This window comes from Elephas maximus, chromosome 11, assembly GCF_024166365.1.
Source record: "Elephas maximus indicus isolate mEleMax1 chromosome 11, mEleMax1 primary haplotype, whole genome shotgun sequence".
Lineage (NCBI taxonomy): Eukaryota > Metazoa > Chordata > Mammalia > Proboscidea > Elephantidae > Elephas > Elephas maximus.
The window spans coordinates 9,791,212-9,809,327 of record NC_064829.1 but is presented as its reverse complement, the minus strand read 5'-3'; the positions used below and the strand labels follow the sequence as shown (position 1 = coordinate 9,809,327).

Genomic DNA, 18,116 nt, shown 5'->3' with positions numbered 1-18,116 from the left:
ACTTTCAGATGGCTCGGAGACAACAGTCAATATCAAGTCACATAAAGAAACAGACCATGATCACCTCAACAGGCTCTCAAAACAAAGAATCCAGGGATCTTCTAAATGAAAGTGCGTTCCTGGAATTACCAGATGCAGAATACAAAAGTTTTATATACAGAACCCTTCAAGACATCAGGAAGGAAATGAGGCAATACACAGAACAAGCCAAGGAACACACAGATAAAGCAACTGAAGAAATTAGAAAGATTATTCAGGAACATAATGAAAAGTTTAATAAGCTGGAAAAATCCATAGACAGACAGCAATCAGAAATTCAGAAGATTAACAATAAAATTACAGAATTAGATAACTCAGCAGAAAGTCAGAGGAGCAGAATTGAGCAAGCAGAAGCTAGAATTTCTGAACTTGAACATAAATCACTTGGCATTAATACATTTGAAGAAAAATCAGATAAAAGAATTAAAAAAAAAATGAAGAAACCTTAAGAATCATGTGGGACTCTATCAAGAGAAACGACCTATGAGTGATTGGAGTACCAGAACAGGGAGGGATAACAAAATACAGAGACAATTGTTGAGGATTTGTTGGCAAAAAACTTCCCTGATATTGTGAAAGATGAGAAGATATCTATCCGAGATGCTCATCGAACTCCACATAAGGTAGATCTTAAAAAAAAAATCACCAAGACATAATCAAGCTTGCCAAAACCAAAGATAAAGAGACAATTATAAGAGCAGCGAGGGATAAAAGAAAAGTCACCTACAAGGGAGAGCCAATAAGAATAAGCTCGGACTACTCGGCAGACACCATACAGGCAAGAAGACAATGCGATGACATATTTAAAAAATTGAAAGAAAAAAATTGCCTCCCAAGTATCATATATCCATCAAAACTGTCTCTTAAATGTGAAGGTGAAATTAAGACATTTCCACATAAACACAACCTGAGGGAATTCGTAAAAACCAAGACAAATCTACAAGAAATACTAAAGGGAATTCTTTGGTTAGAAAATCAATAATATCAGGTATTGACCCAAGACTAGAACACTGGGCAGAGCAACCAGAAGTCAACCCAGAGAGGGAAATACAATAAAAAAAAAAAAAGGCTTAAAAAAAAAAAAAAAAGCCCAACAGAGGGTAACGGCAATGTTATTATATAAAAGAAGACAACATTAAAATAATAAAGACAGACTAAGAAATGTAATCATACACCTTCCATACGCAGAGAAAGATACGGCGATACAAAGAAATAAAAGTTAGTTTTAAATTTAGAAAAATAGGGGTAAATAATAAGATAACCACAAAGAAGACAAACTATCCTATGCATCAAATTAAAATACAAGGGAAAAATACAAACTCAGCAGAGACAAAATCAACAACAACAAATATGTGGACAGGACAATATACAAAGAAAATCTACTCAGCACATAAAATCAAGTGGGAAAAAGAAGCTGTCAACACACAAAAAAAGACATCAAAATGATAGCACTAAATTCATACCTATCCATAATTACCCCGATTATATATGGACTAAATGCACCAATAAAGAGACAGAGAGTGGCAGAATGGATTAAAAAACAAGGTCCGTCTATATGCTGCCTACAAGAGACATGCCAACTTACAGACACAAACTAAAACTCAAAGGATGGAAAAAATTATATCAAGCAAACAACAATCAAAAAAGAGCAGGTGTGGTAATATTAATTTTTGACAAAATAGACTTTGAAGTTAAGTCCATCAGAAAGGATGAGGAAGGACACTATATAATGATTAAAGGGACAATACACCAAAATGATATAACCATATTAAATATTTATGCATCTAATGACACAGCTGCAAGATACATAAAACAAACTATCAGCACTGAAAACTCAGATAGACAGCTCCACAATAATAGTAGGAGACTTCAACATACCACTTTCAGTGAAGGACATCCAGAAAGAAGCTCAATAAAGACACAGAAGATCTAAATGCCACAATCAACCAACCTGATCTCGTAGACGTATACAGAATACTCCACCCAACAGCAACCAAGTATACTTTCTTTTCTAGTGCACATGGAACAGTATCTAGAATAGACCACATATTAGGTCCTAAAGTAAGCCTTAGCAGAATCCAAAACATTGAAATATTACAAAGTATCTTCTCTGACCATAGGGCCATAAAAGTGGAAATCAGTAACAGGAAAAGCAGGAAAAAGAAATCAAAACTTGGAAACTGAACAATACCCTGCTCAAAAAAGACTGGATTCTAGAAGACATTAAGGATGGAATAAAGAAATTGATAGAATCCAATAAGAATGAAAACACTTCCTATCAGAACCTTTATAGCACAGCAAAAGCGTTGCTCAGAGGCCAATTTATATCAATAAATGCACACATCTAAAAAGAAGAAAGGGCCAAAATCAAAAAACTATCCCTACAACTTGAACAAATAGAAAGAGAGCAACAAAAGAAACCCACAGGCACCAGGAGAAAACAAATAATAAAAATTAGAGCAGAACTAAATGAAATAGAAAACAGAAAAGCAACTGAAAAAACAAGACCAAAAGCTGGTTTTTTGGAAAACTCAACAAAATCGATAAACCACTGGGCAAACTGACAAAAGAAAAACAGAGAGGAAGCAAATAACCCGAATAAGAAATGAGATAGGCGATATTACAACACACCCAACTGAAATTAAAAGAATCATATCAGATTACTATGAAAAACTAAAACAAATTTGAAAACCTAGAAGAAATGGATGAATTCCTAGAAACACACTACCTACCTAAAATAACACAAGCACAGGTAGAACAACTAAATAGACCCATAACAAAAGAAGAGATTGAAAAGGTAATCAAAAAACTCTCAACAAGAAGAAAAAGCCCTGGTCCGGATGACTTCACTGCAGAATTCCACCAAATTTTCAGAGAAGAGTTAGCACCACTACTACTAAAGGTATTTCAGAACATAGAAAAGGATGGAATACTACCAAGCTCATTCTATGAAGCTACCATATCCCTGATAACAAAACCAGGTAAAGACACCACAAGAAAAGAAAATTTGAGACCTATATCCCTCATGAATGTAGATACAAAAATCCTCAACAAAATTCTAGCCAACAGAATTCAACACCATATCAAAAAAATAATTCACCATGACCAAGTGGGATTCATACCAGGTATGCAGGGATGGTTCAACATTAGAAAAACAAGTAATGTAATCCACCACATAAATAAAACAAGACAAGAATCACATGATTTTATCAATTGATGCAGAAAAGGCGTTTGACAAAGTTCAACACTCATTCATCATACAAACTCTCAGCAAAATAGGAATAGAAGTAAAATTTCTCAACAAAATAAAGAGCATTTATACAAAGCCAACAGCCAACATCACCCTAAATGGAGAGAGCCTGAAAACATCCCCATTGAGATCAGGAACCAGACAAGGATGCCCTTTATCACCACTCTTATTCAACATTGTGCTGGAAATCCTAGCCAGAGCAATTAGGCTAGACAAAGAAATAAAGGGCGTCCAGGTTGGCAAGTAAAAAGTAAAAGTATCTCTATTTGCAGATGACATGATCTTATACACAGAAAACCCTAAGGAATCCTCCAGAAAACTACTGAAACTAATAGAAGAGTTCAGCAGAGTACTGGGATACAAGATAAACATACAAAAATCAGTTGGATTCCTCTACACCAACGAAAAGAACATCGAAGAGGAAATCACCAAATCAATGCCATTTACAGTAGCCCCCAAGAAGATAAAATACTCAGGAATAAATCTTACCAGAGATGTAAAAGACTTATACAAAGAAAGCTACAGTACACTTCTGCAAGAAACCCAAAGAGACTTACACAAATGGAAGAACATGCCTTGCTCATGGATAGGAACACTTAACATTATCTCTGTTCTACCAAAAGCAATCTATACATTTAATGCAATTCCAATCCAAATCCCAAGGACATTCTTTAATGAGATGGAGAAATAAATCACCAACTTCATATGGAAGGGAAAGAGGCCCCGGATAAATAAGGCATTACTGAAAAAGAAGAACAAAGTGGAAGGCCTTACTTTACCTGATTTTACAACCTATTATACCGCCATGGTAGTTAAAAGAGCCTGGTACTGGTACAACAACAGATACATGGACCAATGGAACAGAATTGAGAATCCAGACATAAATCCATCCACATATGAGCAGTTGATATTTGACAAAGGCCCCAAAACAGTTAAATGGGGAAAAGACAGTCTTTTTAACAAATGGTGCCGGCATAACTGGATATCTTTCTGTAAAAAAAATGAAACAAGACCCATACCTCACTCCATGCACAAAAACTAAGTCGAAATGGATCAAAGACCTAAATATAAAATCTAAAACGATACAGATCACGGAAGAAAAAATAGGGACAATGTTAGGAGCCCTAATACATGGCATTATTTAAATAGTGTAACAAAACAGTATAAAGAATGCAAAGAAGAAAAACTAGATAACTGGGAGCTCCTAAAAATCAAACACTTATGCTCATCCAAAGACTTCACCAAAAGAGTAAAAAGATTACCTACAGACTGGGAAAAAGTTTTTAGCTATGACATTTCTGATCAGTGCCTGATCTCTAAAATCTACACGATACTGCAAAAACTCAACTTCAAAAAGGCAAATAACCCAATTAAAAAATGGGCAAAAAATATGAATAGACACTTCACTAAAGGAGACATTCAGGTGGCTAACAGATATATGAGGATCATTAGCCATTAGAGAAATGCAGATCAAAGCTACTATGAGATTTCATCTCACTCCAACAACGCTGGCATTAATCCATAAAACAGAAAATAATAAATGCTGGAGAGGTTGTGGAGAGACTGGAACACTTCTACACTACTGGTGGGTATGTCAAATGGTACAACCACCTTGGCAATCGATATGGCGCTTTCTTAAAAAGCTAGAAATAGAAGTACCATACGATCCTGCAATCCCACTCCTCGGAATATGTCCTAGAGAAATAAGAGCCTTTACACGAACAGATATATGCATACCCATGTCCACTGCAGCACCGTTCACAATAGCAAAAAGACGGAAGCCACCAAGACACACATCAATGGATGAATGGATAAATTATGGTATGTTCACACAATGGAATACTACGCATCGATGAAGAACAGTGATGAATCTGTGAAACATTTCATAACATGGAGGAATCTGGAAGGCATTATGCTGAGTGAAATTAGTCAGCTGCAAAATGACAAATATTGTATGAGACCAGTATTATAAGAACTCAAAAAATAGTTTAAACAGCATAGAAAATACTCTTTGATGGTTACGACAGCCGGGAGGGAAAGCGGTTTTCACTAATTAGGTAGTAGAAAAGAACTATTTTCGGTGAAGGGAGAGGCAACACACAATACAGGAGAGGTCAGCACAACTGGACTAAGCGTAAAGCAAAGTTTCTTGAATAAACTGAATGCTTCCAAGGCCAGTGCAACAGGGGTGGGGGTTTGGGGATCATGGTTTCAGGGGACATCTAAGTCAACTGGCATAATAAAATCTATTAAAACATTCTGCATCCCACCTTGGAGAGTGGAGTCTGGGGTCTTAAATGCTTAGCAAGCACCCATCTAAGATGCATCAATGAGTCTCAACCCACCTGGACCAAAGGAGAATGAAGAACACCAAAGACACAAGGTAATTAGGAGTCCAAGAGACAAAAAGGGCCACATAAACCAGTGACTACATCAGCCTGAGACCAGAAGAACTAGATGGTGCCCAGCTACAACTGATGACTGCCCTGACAAGGAACACAACAGAGAACCCCTGAGGGAGCAGGAGAGCAGTGGGATGCAGACCTCAAATTCTCATAAAAAGGCCAGGCTTAATGGTCTGACTGAGACTAGAAGGACCCCGTAGTTCATGGTCCCCAGACCTTCTGTTAGCTCAAGACAGGAACCATTCCCAAAGCCAACTCTTCAGACAGGGATTAGACTGGACTATGGGATAGAAAAAGACACTGGTGAAGAGTGAGCTTCTTGGATCAAGTAGACACATGAGAGTATGTGGGCAGTTCCCGTGTGGAGAAGAGATGAGAGGGCAGAGGGGATCAGAAGCTGGCCGAATGGACATGAAAATAGAGAGTGGAGGAAAGGAATATGCTGTCTCATTGCAGGGACAGCAACTAGGAGTATATAACAATGTGTATATAAATTTTTGTATGAGAGACTGTCTTGGTTTGTAAACTTTCACTTAATGCGCAATAAAAATTGAAAATTAAATTACTTTCCTAAATGTGACTAAAACACCAGAGCTGTAAGACTTTACAGACATTCTTTTATTTACTGATACATTGCTAAAAAGAGAGATATGGTTACCATCAGTTCTAGTTTGTCCTCAAATGTTGCCCATCCATGTAGGACAATGAAAAAAAAACCAAACCCGTTGACATCAAGTGGACTTTGACTCATTGCGACCCTACAGGACAGAGCAGAACTACCCCACAGGGTTTCCAGGGAGCGCCTGGTGGATACCAACTGCCGACCTTTTTGTTAGTAGCTGTTGCTCTTAACCACTATGCCACCATGGCTTCTGTAGGACAATGAGGAAATGGTTAAACAAAATTATCCTAAGGGAGAAGGGACCCAGCCTAGTAGAGGGATCTGGCCCTGAGGGAGGGTAAAAGGCCACAAACATCCAGGGAACAAGGAGGGAAGACGGGGATCAGAGTCAGGGGTAGGAGGGAATCACCTGGGATACTCTCTAGTCCTCCTCTCCTCCCCTCTCCTCCTTATTTCCCTTAGCCCACTCAACTCCATCAGGAATCTCTGAAGTAGTAAGAGTCCAAACTGGTTGGAAAGAAAATACAAATTATTTTTAAAATAGGAAATGGAAATTAATATAATACAAAAGGATTGGGAGAGGTATGATCAGAACGTATCTTAATCTAATTTGAAAAAAGCTGTCTCAGACATAAGCAATTCTGATTTTAAGATTTTTTTCCTAACCAAAACACTGTTGTCTCAGTCTTCAAAAATCATAGACCATAATGAAATACTGAAAACTGAGAGTTTACTGTTTCCTAAATGTACAGCCAAAACATGTTACCCAAAACGACAACCACTACCACCCACGGACTCAACCCTTGCATCACTAACGTGTGACCCAGTCACACCCTGACCACGTCAGCTGTCAGCCCTGCAGCCCTGCCTATACTGCTGCCGATCTACCACAACGTGAGAGAACGCTTTCTTTTCAGCTCTAGACCTTGTAAGTTCATTTAAAGCTAATTCACATCAATTAATAACTCACCCCATCAACGGGAGTTTTTCCTGCTATAAAAGTCACTCGAACGAAACGCTTGTTGACAACTTCCAGTCTGTCTACCTAGGAATTTAAAAAGTTAAATATACAAACATAAATTTAGAGAAAATACCTGAAATATTCCTTTAAGTTGATTTAAAATGCACACGATATTTCAGACATACAGAAAAGAATAAAGGGTAATACCAGGACCACTACAAATGCTGTGGAGCTGCCCAGGTACCCACCAACACTCCCTCCCCCAGAAGGGACCCCCTCTGAATGAGGTACCACCACCCGAGCATGTCCTGACGCCTGTGCTACCCTGCATGTAACCCTAAACAATACACGGACGCATTTCTGCCTGTCTTAAACATTAAAATCATCTCATTTCATACGCATCCTCTGTTTTATTCTTTCTCTCACCATTGTATACGTGAAGTTTATCGTGTCAACATGTCAGTTCTGACTGGTATTCTACTTTATGAACGTACCCCAAGTTTTTTATCCATCAGTGCTTACCACGGGGTCGCTACGAGTCAGAATCAACTCCACAGCATCTAACGGGGCTGGATGAGGAGGGAACGGGAGTTTTTGCTGAAGGGGTACTGAACTTTTGGGTGGGGGATGAAAAACTCAGGAAATGGACAGTGGTCACGGTAGCACAACATGATGAATGTAATTAATGTCACTGAACTGTACACTGAAAGATGATTAAGATGCCAAAGTTTGTCTTATATATACTTTACCATAATTTTTTTTCTTAATATGACCGTTTCCATTTTTTCATTTTTACCTTATTGTATGACCTTTAAAAATAATTTGGGGTTCTTCATACTACCTTGGTAAGTACTTACCCCTTATCTTTATACTACTCATTGCATTAATGAAAAATCAGAGTGTTGAAAGGTTAATGAACTTACCCAAGGTTACACATGCCTAATTTTAGTTCTTTTACTCTCACTATATTTCATCAATTCTAAGAAGCACATTTTTCACATTTTAACATATCAGAAATTGGGATACGTTTTATAATCAATGGCATATCTTAGTTTTGTTTGGCAGCTTTTAAAAGTTTTCTTAGTAATACATAAAATAATGTGTGTTTTACATTCAACAGCATTAACAGTGTCTTTAGTTATCGTTGTTGACAATATACACAGCAAAACACACCAATCCAACAATTTCTACATGAACAATTCAATGACATTGATTACATTCTTCGTTATACAATCATCCTCACCCTCTTTTTCTGAGTTGTTCTTCCCACATTAACATAAACTCACACCCCTCTAAGGTTCCTATGTAACCTTTCGAGTTCCTATGGTCAATTTGATTTCATACATAGTTCTTAAGAGCATAATGCTCAAGGTAGACCTTTTTTACTAGTTAAGCTGAGGTATGGTTCAATTTTAAGATGACTTCAGGGGATATTTTTAGTTTAAGGTTTAAAGATTATCTCAGGGCAATTGTACCAGGGGTTCACCTACTCTCCATGGCTCCATAAAGTCTAGATTCTGTGAGAATTTGAAATTCTGTTCTGCATTTTCTCCCTTTTGATCAGAATTCTTCTACAGAATCTTTGATCAAAATGTATAACATCTTAAATATGATGAAATATGGTATCACACTGGATAAAGACCCAACAAGGAGCCAAGGCTTATGAGGAGACAAACATGTCAGAGTCCATGGGCCTTACTCAGACTCTCACTCAGAGCCATTTGCTCTTACTTTAAACAGCTCTAATACTGTCATTAACCTGATTTCCAAGGCCACAAGAGTCTAAAAGCAGTAAAGACACAAAAAGCATTGAGAAGGCTGGCAGGCTACAACAGGACGAAGAGGCAGCTGAGGCACGAGAAAAATGGCAATGGCAGATGGAAGACTGTCAAGAATAACAGTCTCAAGCCAGGTTTCCAAAACTATGTTCTAAGAGGAAGTGAAAGAAAGGGTTTATTGGTAAATCTGGGGGTTGTTTGATCAAAACGAACAGGTTTCTTGCTTGCAGCACTTTTCAGCATTTTAAAAAATCAATGTAAAAAACAGTTAACTTTAAAATGCACAAACTTGGATAGTGTGCTGTTTCTCCCTTTTTTAATCTAATCTACTGAAAGTCACCTTTTGAACCACTTTCAGCCACAATGACCATACTTACTACTCCTTTGGAAAGATAGTTATTGACAAAGTCCTTCCAAGTAATTTCTCTCCCAGAGCTCTTGAACAGAAGGTAAATCACGACACCACTCCAAATCAGAGCAGTCCAAAGTAAATATATCCTGAACTCCTTGTCATCCCATGGAAAGTCACCCTGCAGCAAAAGAGAAATTTTTCATGAAGAAAAACATTTCAAAATGTCATCTGTGATATGTTAGACAGAAAACCCCCCAATATTATTATTATCTTCCAACCTTTCCTGTGGCCCCCATCGTAACCTCAAAATTAACACACAGTTTGGAATCACACCTTCTGGAACCTGGACCACCAGTGAGAATCATCTTTCTTGCCACCTCGTTTTCCACCACCACCAACTCCTCCTCCAGAAGAATGCGGCGTATTGGCTGGCTTTGACTCTGTTCAAAAACAAAGAACGTGTGTAAAAGCATAGTAGGATTTTGTATCTCTCAAAATGTTTTTATTAATACTTAATAATACTAATAATTTTTAATAATAAATAAATAATAAAATTTTTAATAATAAAACTTACCGCGTAGTATGACAACTGATCGATTACTAAATAAAATACCATGAAAAAGCATGGTACTAATATGAACTACATTCAAGGAGGGCTTGCAAGTGCTTCACATACACTCTCTCACTAAATCTGTACAATAACCCAATAACCCTGTAAATTTACTATTATTATACCCATTTCACAGACAAAGAAATTGTAGCTCAGGGAGGTTAAGTAACTCGTTGAGTAATCTGTTGCAGTATTTAGTGACACTGTTGGGACCTGAACCCTGATAAACAAATTCCTGAGCATCAACTTATAGTTAAAAAGTCCATGCTCCCCTCTCCCATTCCCATGAATTAAACACTGCTAACAGTTTCTTCTGTTGGAAAGATATAATTTTGATAATCAGTTAAGGAAAAAAATACCCACATACAGTTTGCAAGAATGTGAAATCCATTCCTAACATCTTCCTTCCCTTTTCCACTTTTCTATCCTCTCACACAAACCCACAAACGCGTATCATCTAACTCCAGCTACCATTAAGCAAGCCCTCAGATAAGGCAGGATGGCAGCTACAGGCACTCAGCCTTCCTCAGTGGCTCTGAGACACCCTGGCTTTATGACACGCCTCATCACTGTGACACACACAAGGAGCTTCTGCACCTCCACCTTCAGTACCGTCCAACATTGGACAGGCACGATGAGGACAAGCCTCAACCCCACCCCAAACAAGGCTCAGGACTGGCAAATACAGAGTAAGCATGTGTTTAAAGCTGTCTGACAATATCCCATAAAGTAGCATACACAAAAGGTACCAAACAGACACTAATTCAGTTGTATTTGAAAAGTGAACCTAATATCATTCATCTACCCCAAGCCAAGATGAAAAGACTACTTTCCATCCCTCTGGAAAAAAACTTGAGAAGTTGCCTTTTTCACCCATGTTCCACTCTAGAATCATGGACTGCGGCCCGTCCTCACTTAGCGCTTGCCCTTCCCCTGCCCTCTGGCCTTGCTTTCACTCCTCTGCACACCTGCTCATTAAAGAACAAGGCCTGTATTATAACTTTCCTTACATTCTCCTCTCCCCCAAAAGGATGCCAACTGAATGCTAACATGTGGCAGGCACAGTGCTAAGTGCTATCACGTGTGAGATGGAGGGCAGGAGGCCTGGTATGCCCCACATAGCCCCCTCCTCCCGGCAGCCACCTGACCCTAAGAAACCCTCTCTGAATCCCTAAGTTAAGGCTCTGAGGAACAATTTGAAGAACACTGTGCTGTGCCACAACATGTGGCAAATAAACTGTGTGTACTACATTCCCAAGATTTTTTCCAATGGTTTATATTTTGTACCAAATATCTAAAAAATATGCCTTAGTTTGATCAGTCAACATCTCTAAGGTGACCCTGAGTTACTTCAAAAAAAAAAAAAGTATGAACGAAAATTAAGGCGTAATGAAACATACGATCTAGGGTTTTATATGTACCCGTAACTCATGGTTTCAGAACCGATATAAGATAACACTAGATCAACATCATGTATTAGGGAAAATATGAAATTCAAACAATGTTCTGAAAAGGTACCTTTTTTTCCTCCCGTAAGTTCTTTAGGGTCACTAGCTTTTTTCGCATTTTTTCCATTAGGAAAGTATTTTTCAAATCCTGTTAGAAAAAGAAAAAAAAAAACATACCCTTAAACTAATATTCATCAGTGTCTGTGTGTGTTTTAAAAGCTGCAACATCATTTAAAAAAAAAAAAAAAAAGTATAACATGGTAGGAATAAATCAGAGTCTAAATAGTCTAGTTCACAACCCAGAGGTGTTAACGACAAAAAGCTTATTTGCATGCCAATTTCATTAGCTATAAACGTGTCATCATGCTTGAAGGTGACCTAGTCTCATCACTGCATGAGGCAGCGAAGCAGGCTACCAGAGGGGACAGAAGTTAAGAGTCACCTGAAATAACCATGCACCTTAAGACCACACCTAAGTGTTTACCTTTCGGAGGTCTGGAACAGAATCTTTGATAAGCAGCAATTACATCTGTCAGAAGAGAATTTCGGCTGGTGGCTGCTTGAGCTGTTGCATATCGATAAAGCTGAAACATGACATGCAAATCAAAGTGTGAAGGTTACATCACCATAAAGAGCTAAAAAGAAGAGCTTTGTTTCCTAATAGGCAGTGAATGGAACGTCTCTCCCTTCAGCAAGGTGTTACAGACTAGCACTCATGAGGAGCAGCTCCATGAGGAAGGACTCCTTTGTATCCACAACTTGTGCTACTCCATTCTAACGAGAGAACCAAAAGACAGAAATTATCCAGAAGATAACAATACCTTAAAGCCACATATAATTTGGAATCGCAGCCCAGATACAATTCCCTGACAACACATTCACTTCAGCACTGCGCACGCAGTTGGCAGCAATCAAAAGACAAACCCCAGGACGAGAAAAACTGCTGCTTCCTGCTGACTCATTTGACGGTCTGACACTGCAAGACACATCAGAGAACAATGCTGCTTGCTGAGCATAAAATTAACTTATCTTAGTTCCAAGACAAGAGAGTTATGGTTCAACATCACTGATAATCCTTATACCAGCAACATGTGCTAAAGACATTTGATACATTGTCATCCCGGTGAAAACCTTGGTCATACAAGTCCCATTACAGATGTGTCTCTCCTCTATATCGCATATGCTGCTAAAAAGCTGTTTGCAAATACGGTCGACGTAAACTGAAGTATAACATAAGCAAACCAAAGAAGCTCCCTATTAAATCTTTAGCTGCACAAAAGCAATAGATGGCAAGACATACGGAGGGGATATATCCAAATTTAGCAGTGATAAAATTCAAGTAATATCACCGTCATATTTTTTTGGGGGGGAGGAAGTTTTTAAATTCAGTTGGCAATATTTAAAGGCCATCTGCATTAGAATTCATCACCATTTGTCACCTTTGTGGCCTGATGAGAAAAATAACACATCCCAAAAGTAAAGCCACATAACACCAAGATTCGCTATGATAAAGAAGATGATAACAAGTGTTGACAATGTAAGATGGTGTTGCCACTGTGGAAACAGTTCAGCAGTTCCTCAAAACGTTAACCAGAGTTACCGTATCACCCGGTGATCCCACTCCGAGGTCTACATCCAAGAGAAAGGAAATCACGGGTCCATACAAGACCTGTCCGGGAATGCTCCCAGCAGTGCTGTTCCTAACAGCCAAAAGCAGAAAACAACCAAAGCGCCTACTGCCTGGTGACGAGTGGACAGACGTGGGATACGCGTACAACAGGATACCACTCAGCCCTAAAAAGGAACGAGGTACTGACACACGTCACGCCACCAATGAACCTTGAACACAGCATGCTAAGTGAAAGAAACCAGATTTAAAAGGCCGCATATCATGATTCCATTTATATAAAACGTCCAGAACAGGCCAATCCGTAGAGACAGGAAGCAGGCTGGCAGTTGCCCACAGCTAGGGGGATGGTTGGGGAGAAACAGGAGTGACTGGTAATGACAACAAGAGTTTCTTTTTGGAGTGACAAAAACATTCTGGAATTAGACAGTGGTGACAGCTGTACGACCTTGTGAATATACTAAAAAATTACTGAATTAGACACTTTAAAAAGATGAATTTTATGATATGTAAATTATACCTCAATTTAAAAAACAATGAGCTGATTTAACATCAAATAAATACAAAATTCTATACAGTAAAATAGGACAGAAACACTGACACTGTTCTTGGTTGACCAGCGATGCTAATCTAAGACAATCTAGAGGTCATGTTGTTAAGCCCTGTCCCCACCCGACCTGCTGGAACGCATGGCCTATCAAATAACTGATAATGGGTAAGAATTCATAATGGTTGAATAAATATAGTATTTTGCAAAAGCCAAATTCATTAAAAGCATTGAGGAAAACAACCAGTTATTTAAGCAAGAGAAGGAAACAAGTCAATACTCATTCACTGAGCATCTACTCCAAGCCAGGTGCTGCCAAACTATGGGAAGTCCAAAGGGGAATCAGAACCTGTCCGTATCCCTAAGAAACTCAGATGTGCAAGGGAGACAGTTACGGGAACCAATCAGTTACACCATAGTATCCTAACGCGCAGAGGAGGAAGTGACTACATGTTTAAAGACCCTAGAGAATACTTCACAAGACAAGCAAGACTAGCCTTGGATTCACCAAGCAGTGAGTGGGCTAGGAGCCTTCCAGGAAGAGTGAATATAGGAGGCAAAACACATTGTGTTCAGAGACTAAGTAACTCAACATTGTAAAAATGTCCAAGTGGAGATGTTGACCAGAGACAAAGAGAAAGCTAGACAATCTTGAAGAGCCTGAAAATATTAACAGCAGCTACCATTAATTGAGCACCTATCATATGGGAGCCCCAGAGGTGCCTTAGAAGGGTCTGGTGATCTCCTTCCGAAAGGTCACAGCCACTGAACACCCTGTGAAGCACAGTTCTGACACACATGGTGTCACCAGGAGTTGAAATCAACTCAATGGCAACTAGCTTGGTTTTGGTTTTACAGTGTGGAACTACCTCAGGGGGTCTTCGGGCTGTACGCCTTTCCGGGGTCAGACCGCCACATCTTCTCAGGGCTGTACGCCTTTCCGGGGTCAGACCGCCACATCTTCTCAGGGCTGTACGTCTTTCCGGGGTCAGACCGCCACATCTTTTTGAACCGACCTTTCAGTTAGCGGCCGAAGGCTTTAACCGCCAGGTCACCAGAGCTGCTTCTATTGGACCACAGACCCTCTTTTTATATAATTTACTAATAGCCCCTCGAACTCACGTTTAAACAGACACATTTTACAAAATGCTACTATAGGTGCCAAGAGCCAGTAGAGTGTTTTGTTTGCTTGTGTATTTTCATTGTTTTGGTTTGAAGCGGGGAGAAAAAAATGATGATAATAATCAGATTTGGTTTTTACGCAGTGATGGTGGAATTCAAGACGGTATAGAAGTACTAGTATTTAAAGCAAGCAAGAGATGAGGATGTCCAGTTTAAAGACAGACAGGGTTTCAGGGATGGATTTAAGAAATACTGAGGTTAAATTCAAGGGAATTAACTGGATGTAGGAATAAGGAATAATAAGGATTAGGGAATAATAAGGAGGCCAAACCCCCAGTTTCTGTCAGGCTACTGAATGGTAGCAGGTGACGGTTATAATCCAGATAAGAGAAAGAATAAGTGTGATGAAAATAGTTCAGTTTTGAACTCACTGGGCTTACAGCAGAAGCATCAAACTCAAATGCCTTAGGGAGTCAGAGAAGAAACAAATGGGGGAAGAGAGTGTTGGGGGCTGTGTGTACCCTTCTAAGGGATAAGTTGATACCTGGCTTCATTCAATATGCCATATGGGAATACGCAAAGTACTGTCTGAACTTTTCATTTTGTTAAAGCTGGAAATCTGAATTTTTTTTTGCACGAAGATCTCCAACAACTCCTATGATATTAGGAGCCTCGGTTATACATCTGTAACGTTAAAAAAAAAAAAACTCTGCCCAGGATACTATGCCCAGGAACACTGCAGGGAGGATCAAATGTGAAAGCACTTTTAAAATTATATGCTGGTGGTGCTGCTATATGCTGTCGAGTCGATTGCAACTCATAGTGACCCTATGTGACAGAGCAGAACACCCCATAGGGTTTCCTAGGCTGTAATCTTTATGGAAGCAGATCACCAGGTCTTTTCTTTTGCAGAGCAGGTGAGGTGGTGGGTTCAAACCGCCAACCTCTCGATTAGCAGCCGGGCACTTTAACCACTGTGTCGCCAGGGTTCCTTCAATATTCACTACGGGAAAAAAAGATTAGAGGAAGAGAAGATGGGAAAATGGATACAATGCAAGAACCCTAAAAGCAGACTGTGCAAGCATGGAGTAGGAGAGATGATGATGATTACGGAATATACATAGAAGAGTAAAAATAATAAAACAAATGCAGGTACCATCATGACCCCCTCTAAGTGAACAGGCCGAGCTAACTTCCACTAGGGCAGTCAGCTAGTAAGTGGCCAAACCTGAGATCCTGTCCGACTGGCCCCAAAGCCTGAACCACCATGCTGTTCTGCTCTCTGTGTGACCAAGGCTGTGGGCTACAGAAATAACAGCAAGAAAATTGTCATCAAAATAGCTAAGCATTGACTAATGAATTGAATATAATAAACTCTTCCCTGAAACAGATTACTGCAGTGGTTCTGCCCATCACTTTGAAAAATGTATTACCATACCACATGTGTACCCTTATACTCACTGGTTACCACAAACAGAGAAATAGCCTCCTGCTGAGGACAGGAAATTTTATACAAGACCAAATCCAGAATGCTAGCCATAGCCCCATTCTACAGGTGGAATGAGGCTCATAAAGGTTAAGGAGCTTGACCCCAAAACGTGTGCTTCTGACTACCTCATGCTCATTATACTGACTCTAAAGCACACACACAACACCTTAACTCTACTTTCCAATATCGTGAAAACAACCAAAATGAAGGCAACCAGTGCCCGAGACAGGCGAGTCCGTTAACCTTTCCAGGCTTCGGCTGCCGTATCTGTTAGACAGGTTCACCCTGAAAGAAGTCAGAGAATTCTGGCAAGATGATCTTTTGAAGATCCTTGAAGCATACAGATCCGAGTGCACTGGAGGCGGGATGTTTCCAAAACTCGACACCTCGGTTTGGCAAGTACGAGCGTGCTTGTGGGAACGGCCGGGCAAGTGTCCGAAGGTCTGGGGGTCCTGGGCTCGGCGGGCGGGCTCGCGGCCCCTCACCCCAGCAACCAGTGGGCGGGGGGAGGGGAGGAGCGGGGCGGTGACCTTGGCCCTCCCGCGCCGCCGGGCCCGGGCGCTGGGTAGGGGCGCGGGGACTCACCGTCCGGAGACAGGGCCGCTCGCTCGGACCCGTGCTGCCGCCGGGCAGCAGGAGCAACGGGAGGCCGCGGGCCCTGCAGCCGCCCCGACCCGGCAGCAGCAAGCAGCGGAGCGCCATGTCCGGGCGGGCGCCGCGAGGAGTGCGCAGGCGCGGCGGGGGACGCGCGGAGAGGAGGGCACGCCCGCTCTTCGGCGCCCGTCTCTGACCACCGCCCCGTTCCGGCGTGATGACGTCAGCCGAAGGGCGGATCTTGTAACCAATAGCGCTGCTCGGCTTCAAGAAATGTCGCTCCTGCAGGTTGGTGCGCAGGCGCAACCGCCGGGCCCGCCGCTCTCCTTCGGGGTCTCGAAGGTCCCCTAAGGCCCACCGTACCTGGAGGTGGGAACCCAGGGGACGGGCGTGGAGGGGCGGGTGGGGCCTGAATAGTAGAGTTCCTTGAGGCCCCAGATATTTGGACTTTTGCCTCTGACGGCATGAAGCTATCTTCAACATTTTGGGTATTAATTCAGTCATTCCTTAAATATATAACTGAACGCCTCTTAGTGGCAGGCGTTGCGCTAGGCTCTGGGAATGCAGAAACACTCATCTCTATCCTCCAGGAAAAATAACTGCAAACCAGTGAGCTAAATGCAATTTTAAAAACGTGTTGGGATCCTAAGGAATTGCTTCAAAGAGAAAAGACCCTCAGAGAATAAATTGAGTTCTCGGAGCAGTGGAAACCAGATTGTTTCGTGTGCCGTTACTATGGAGTAAAAAGAGAAAAGACTTAATAGCGAAATTTTGAATTCTAGCTCTAACGTGTAAAAGAGTAAAAACGAGTAGTCTGTTAAAAGTAAAAGCAAACGGCTCCAAGCAGTTCGAATCGTTTAGATCTCACAAAGTCAAACAAACACTCCCAAGAACTGAAGGTGAACAGCTACATTTATCTGGTGAAATCAGAGACATAAAATTTTTCTGATTGGTTTTCAAGCATTTAGAAAAGGAAAACGCAGGACACTGAAGCGGGGATCATAATATGATTGGTTTGAATTATGTATGTGTGCCTCACATGGGATAATTGCAGAAGCAGGTGACTAAAGGGGAGTTTACAGGTTGGTCAAAAACAATCACAGCATTTTTTTTCCTGAGAACATTGTCATAAGATAGCATTTTTAGCAAACTTTCCCAGAGAGTTGCTCTTTTGGGGATTTATGATAAGGGGCTTGTGTAGAGACCCTCCTCAGGACTATTCTTTTCACATCCTTAGCTTAACCACAAAGAAAAACATTTCTTCAGCTGTGT

At 40.5% G+C, this 18,116-nt stretch overlaps 1 protein-coding gene across 2 annotated transcripts in view; it reads right to left on the bottom strand.

Annotated features, from left to right (window-relative positions):
• AFG3L2 (AFG3 like matrix AAA peptidase subunit 2) overlaps window positions 1-16,998 on the bottom strand; it is a 51,177-nt gene extending 34,179 nt beyond the window's left edge. For both annotated transcript variants that reach the window (XM_049901873.1, XM_049901874.1), the window contains exons 1-6: window positions 16,836-16,998; window positions 11,950-12,049; window positions 11,536-11,613; window positions 9,741-9,847; window positions 9,433-9,585; window positions 7,287-7,361 (exon numbers count right to left, since the gene is read on the bottom strand). In XM_049901873.1, coding sequence (XP_049757830.1) covers window positions 7,287-7,361; window positions 9,433-9,585; window positions 9,741-9,847; window positions 11,536-11,613; window positions 11,950-12,049; window positions 16,836-16,952 — 630 coding nt within the window. In that variant the 5' untranslated portion in view covers window positions 16,953-16,998. The remainder of the gene's footprint in view (window positions 1-7,286; window positions 7,362-9,432; window positions 9,586-9,740; window positions 9,848-11,535; window positions 11,614-11,949; window positions 12,050-16,835) is intronic.
• Window positions 16,999-18,116: the final 1,118 nt, after the last annotated feature.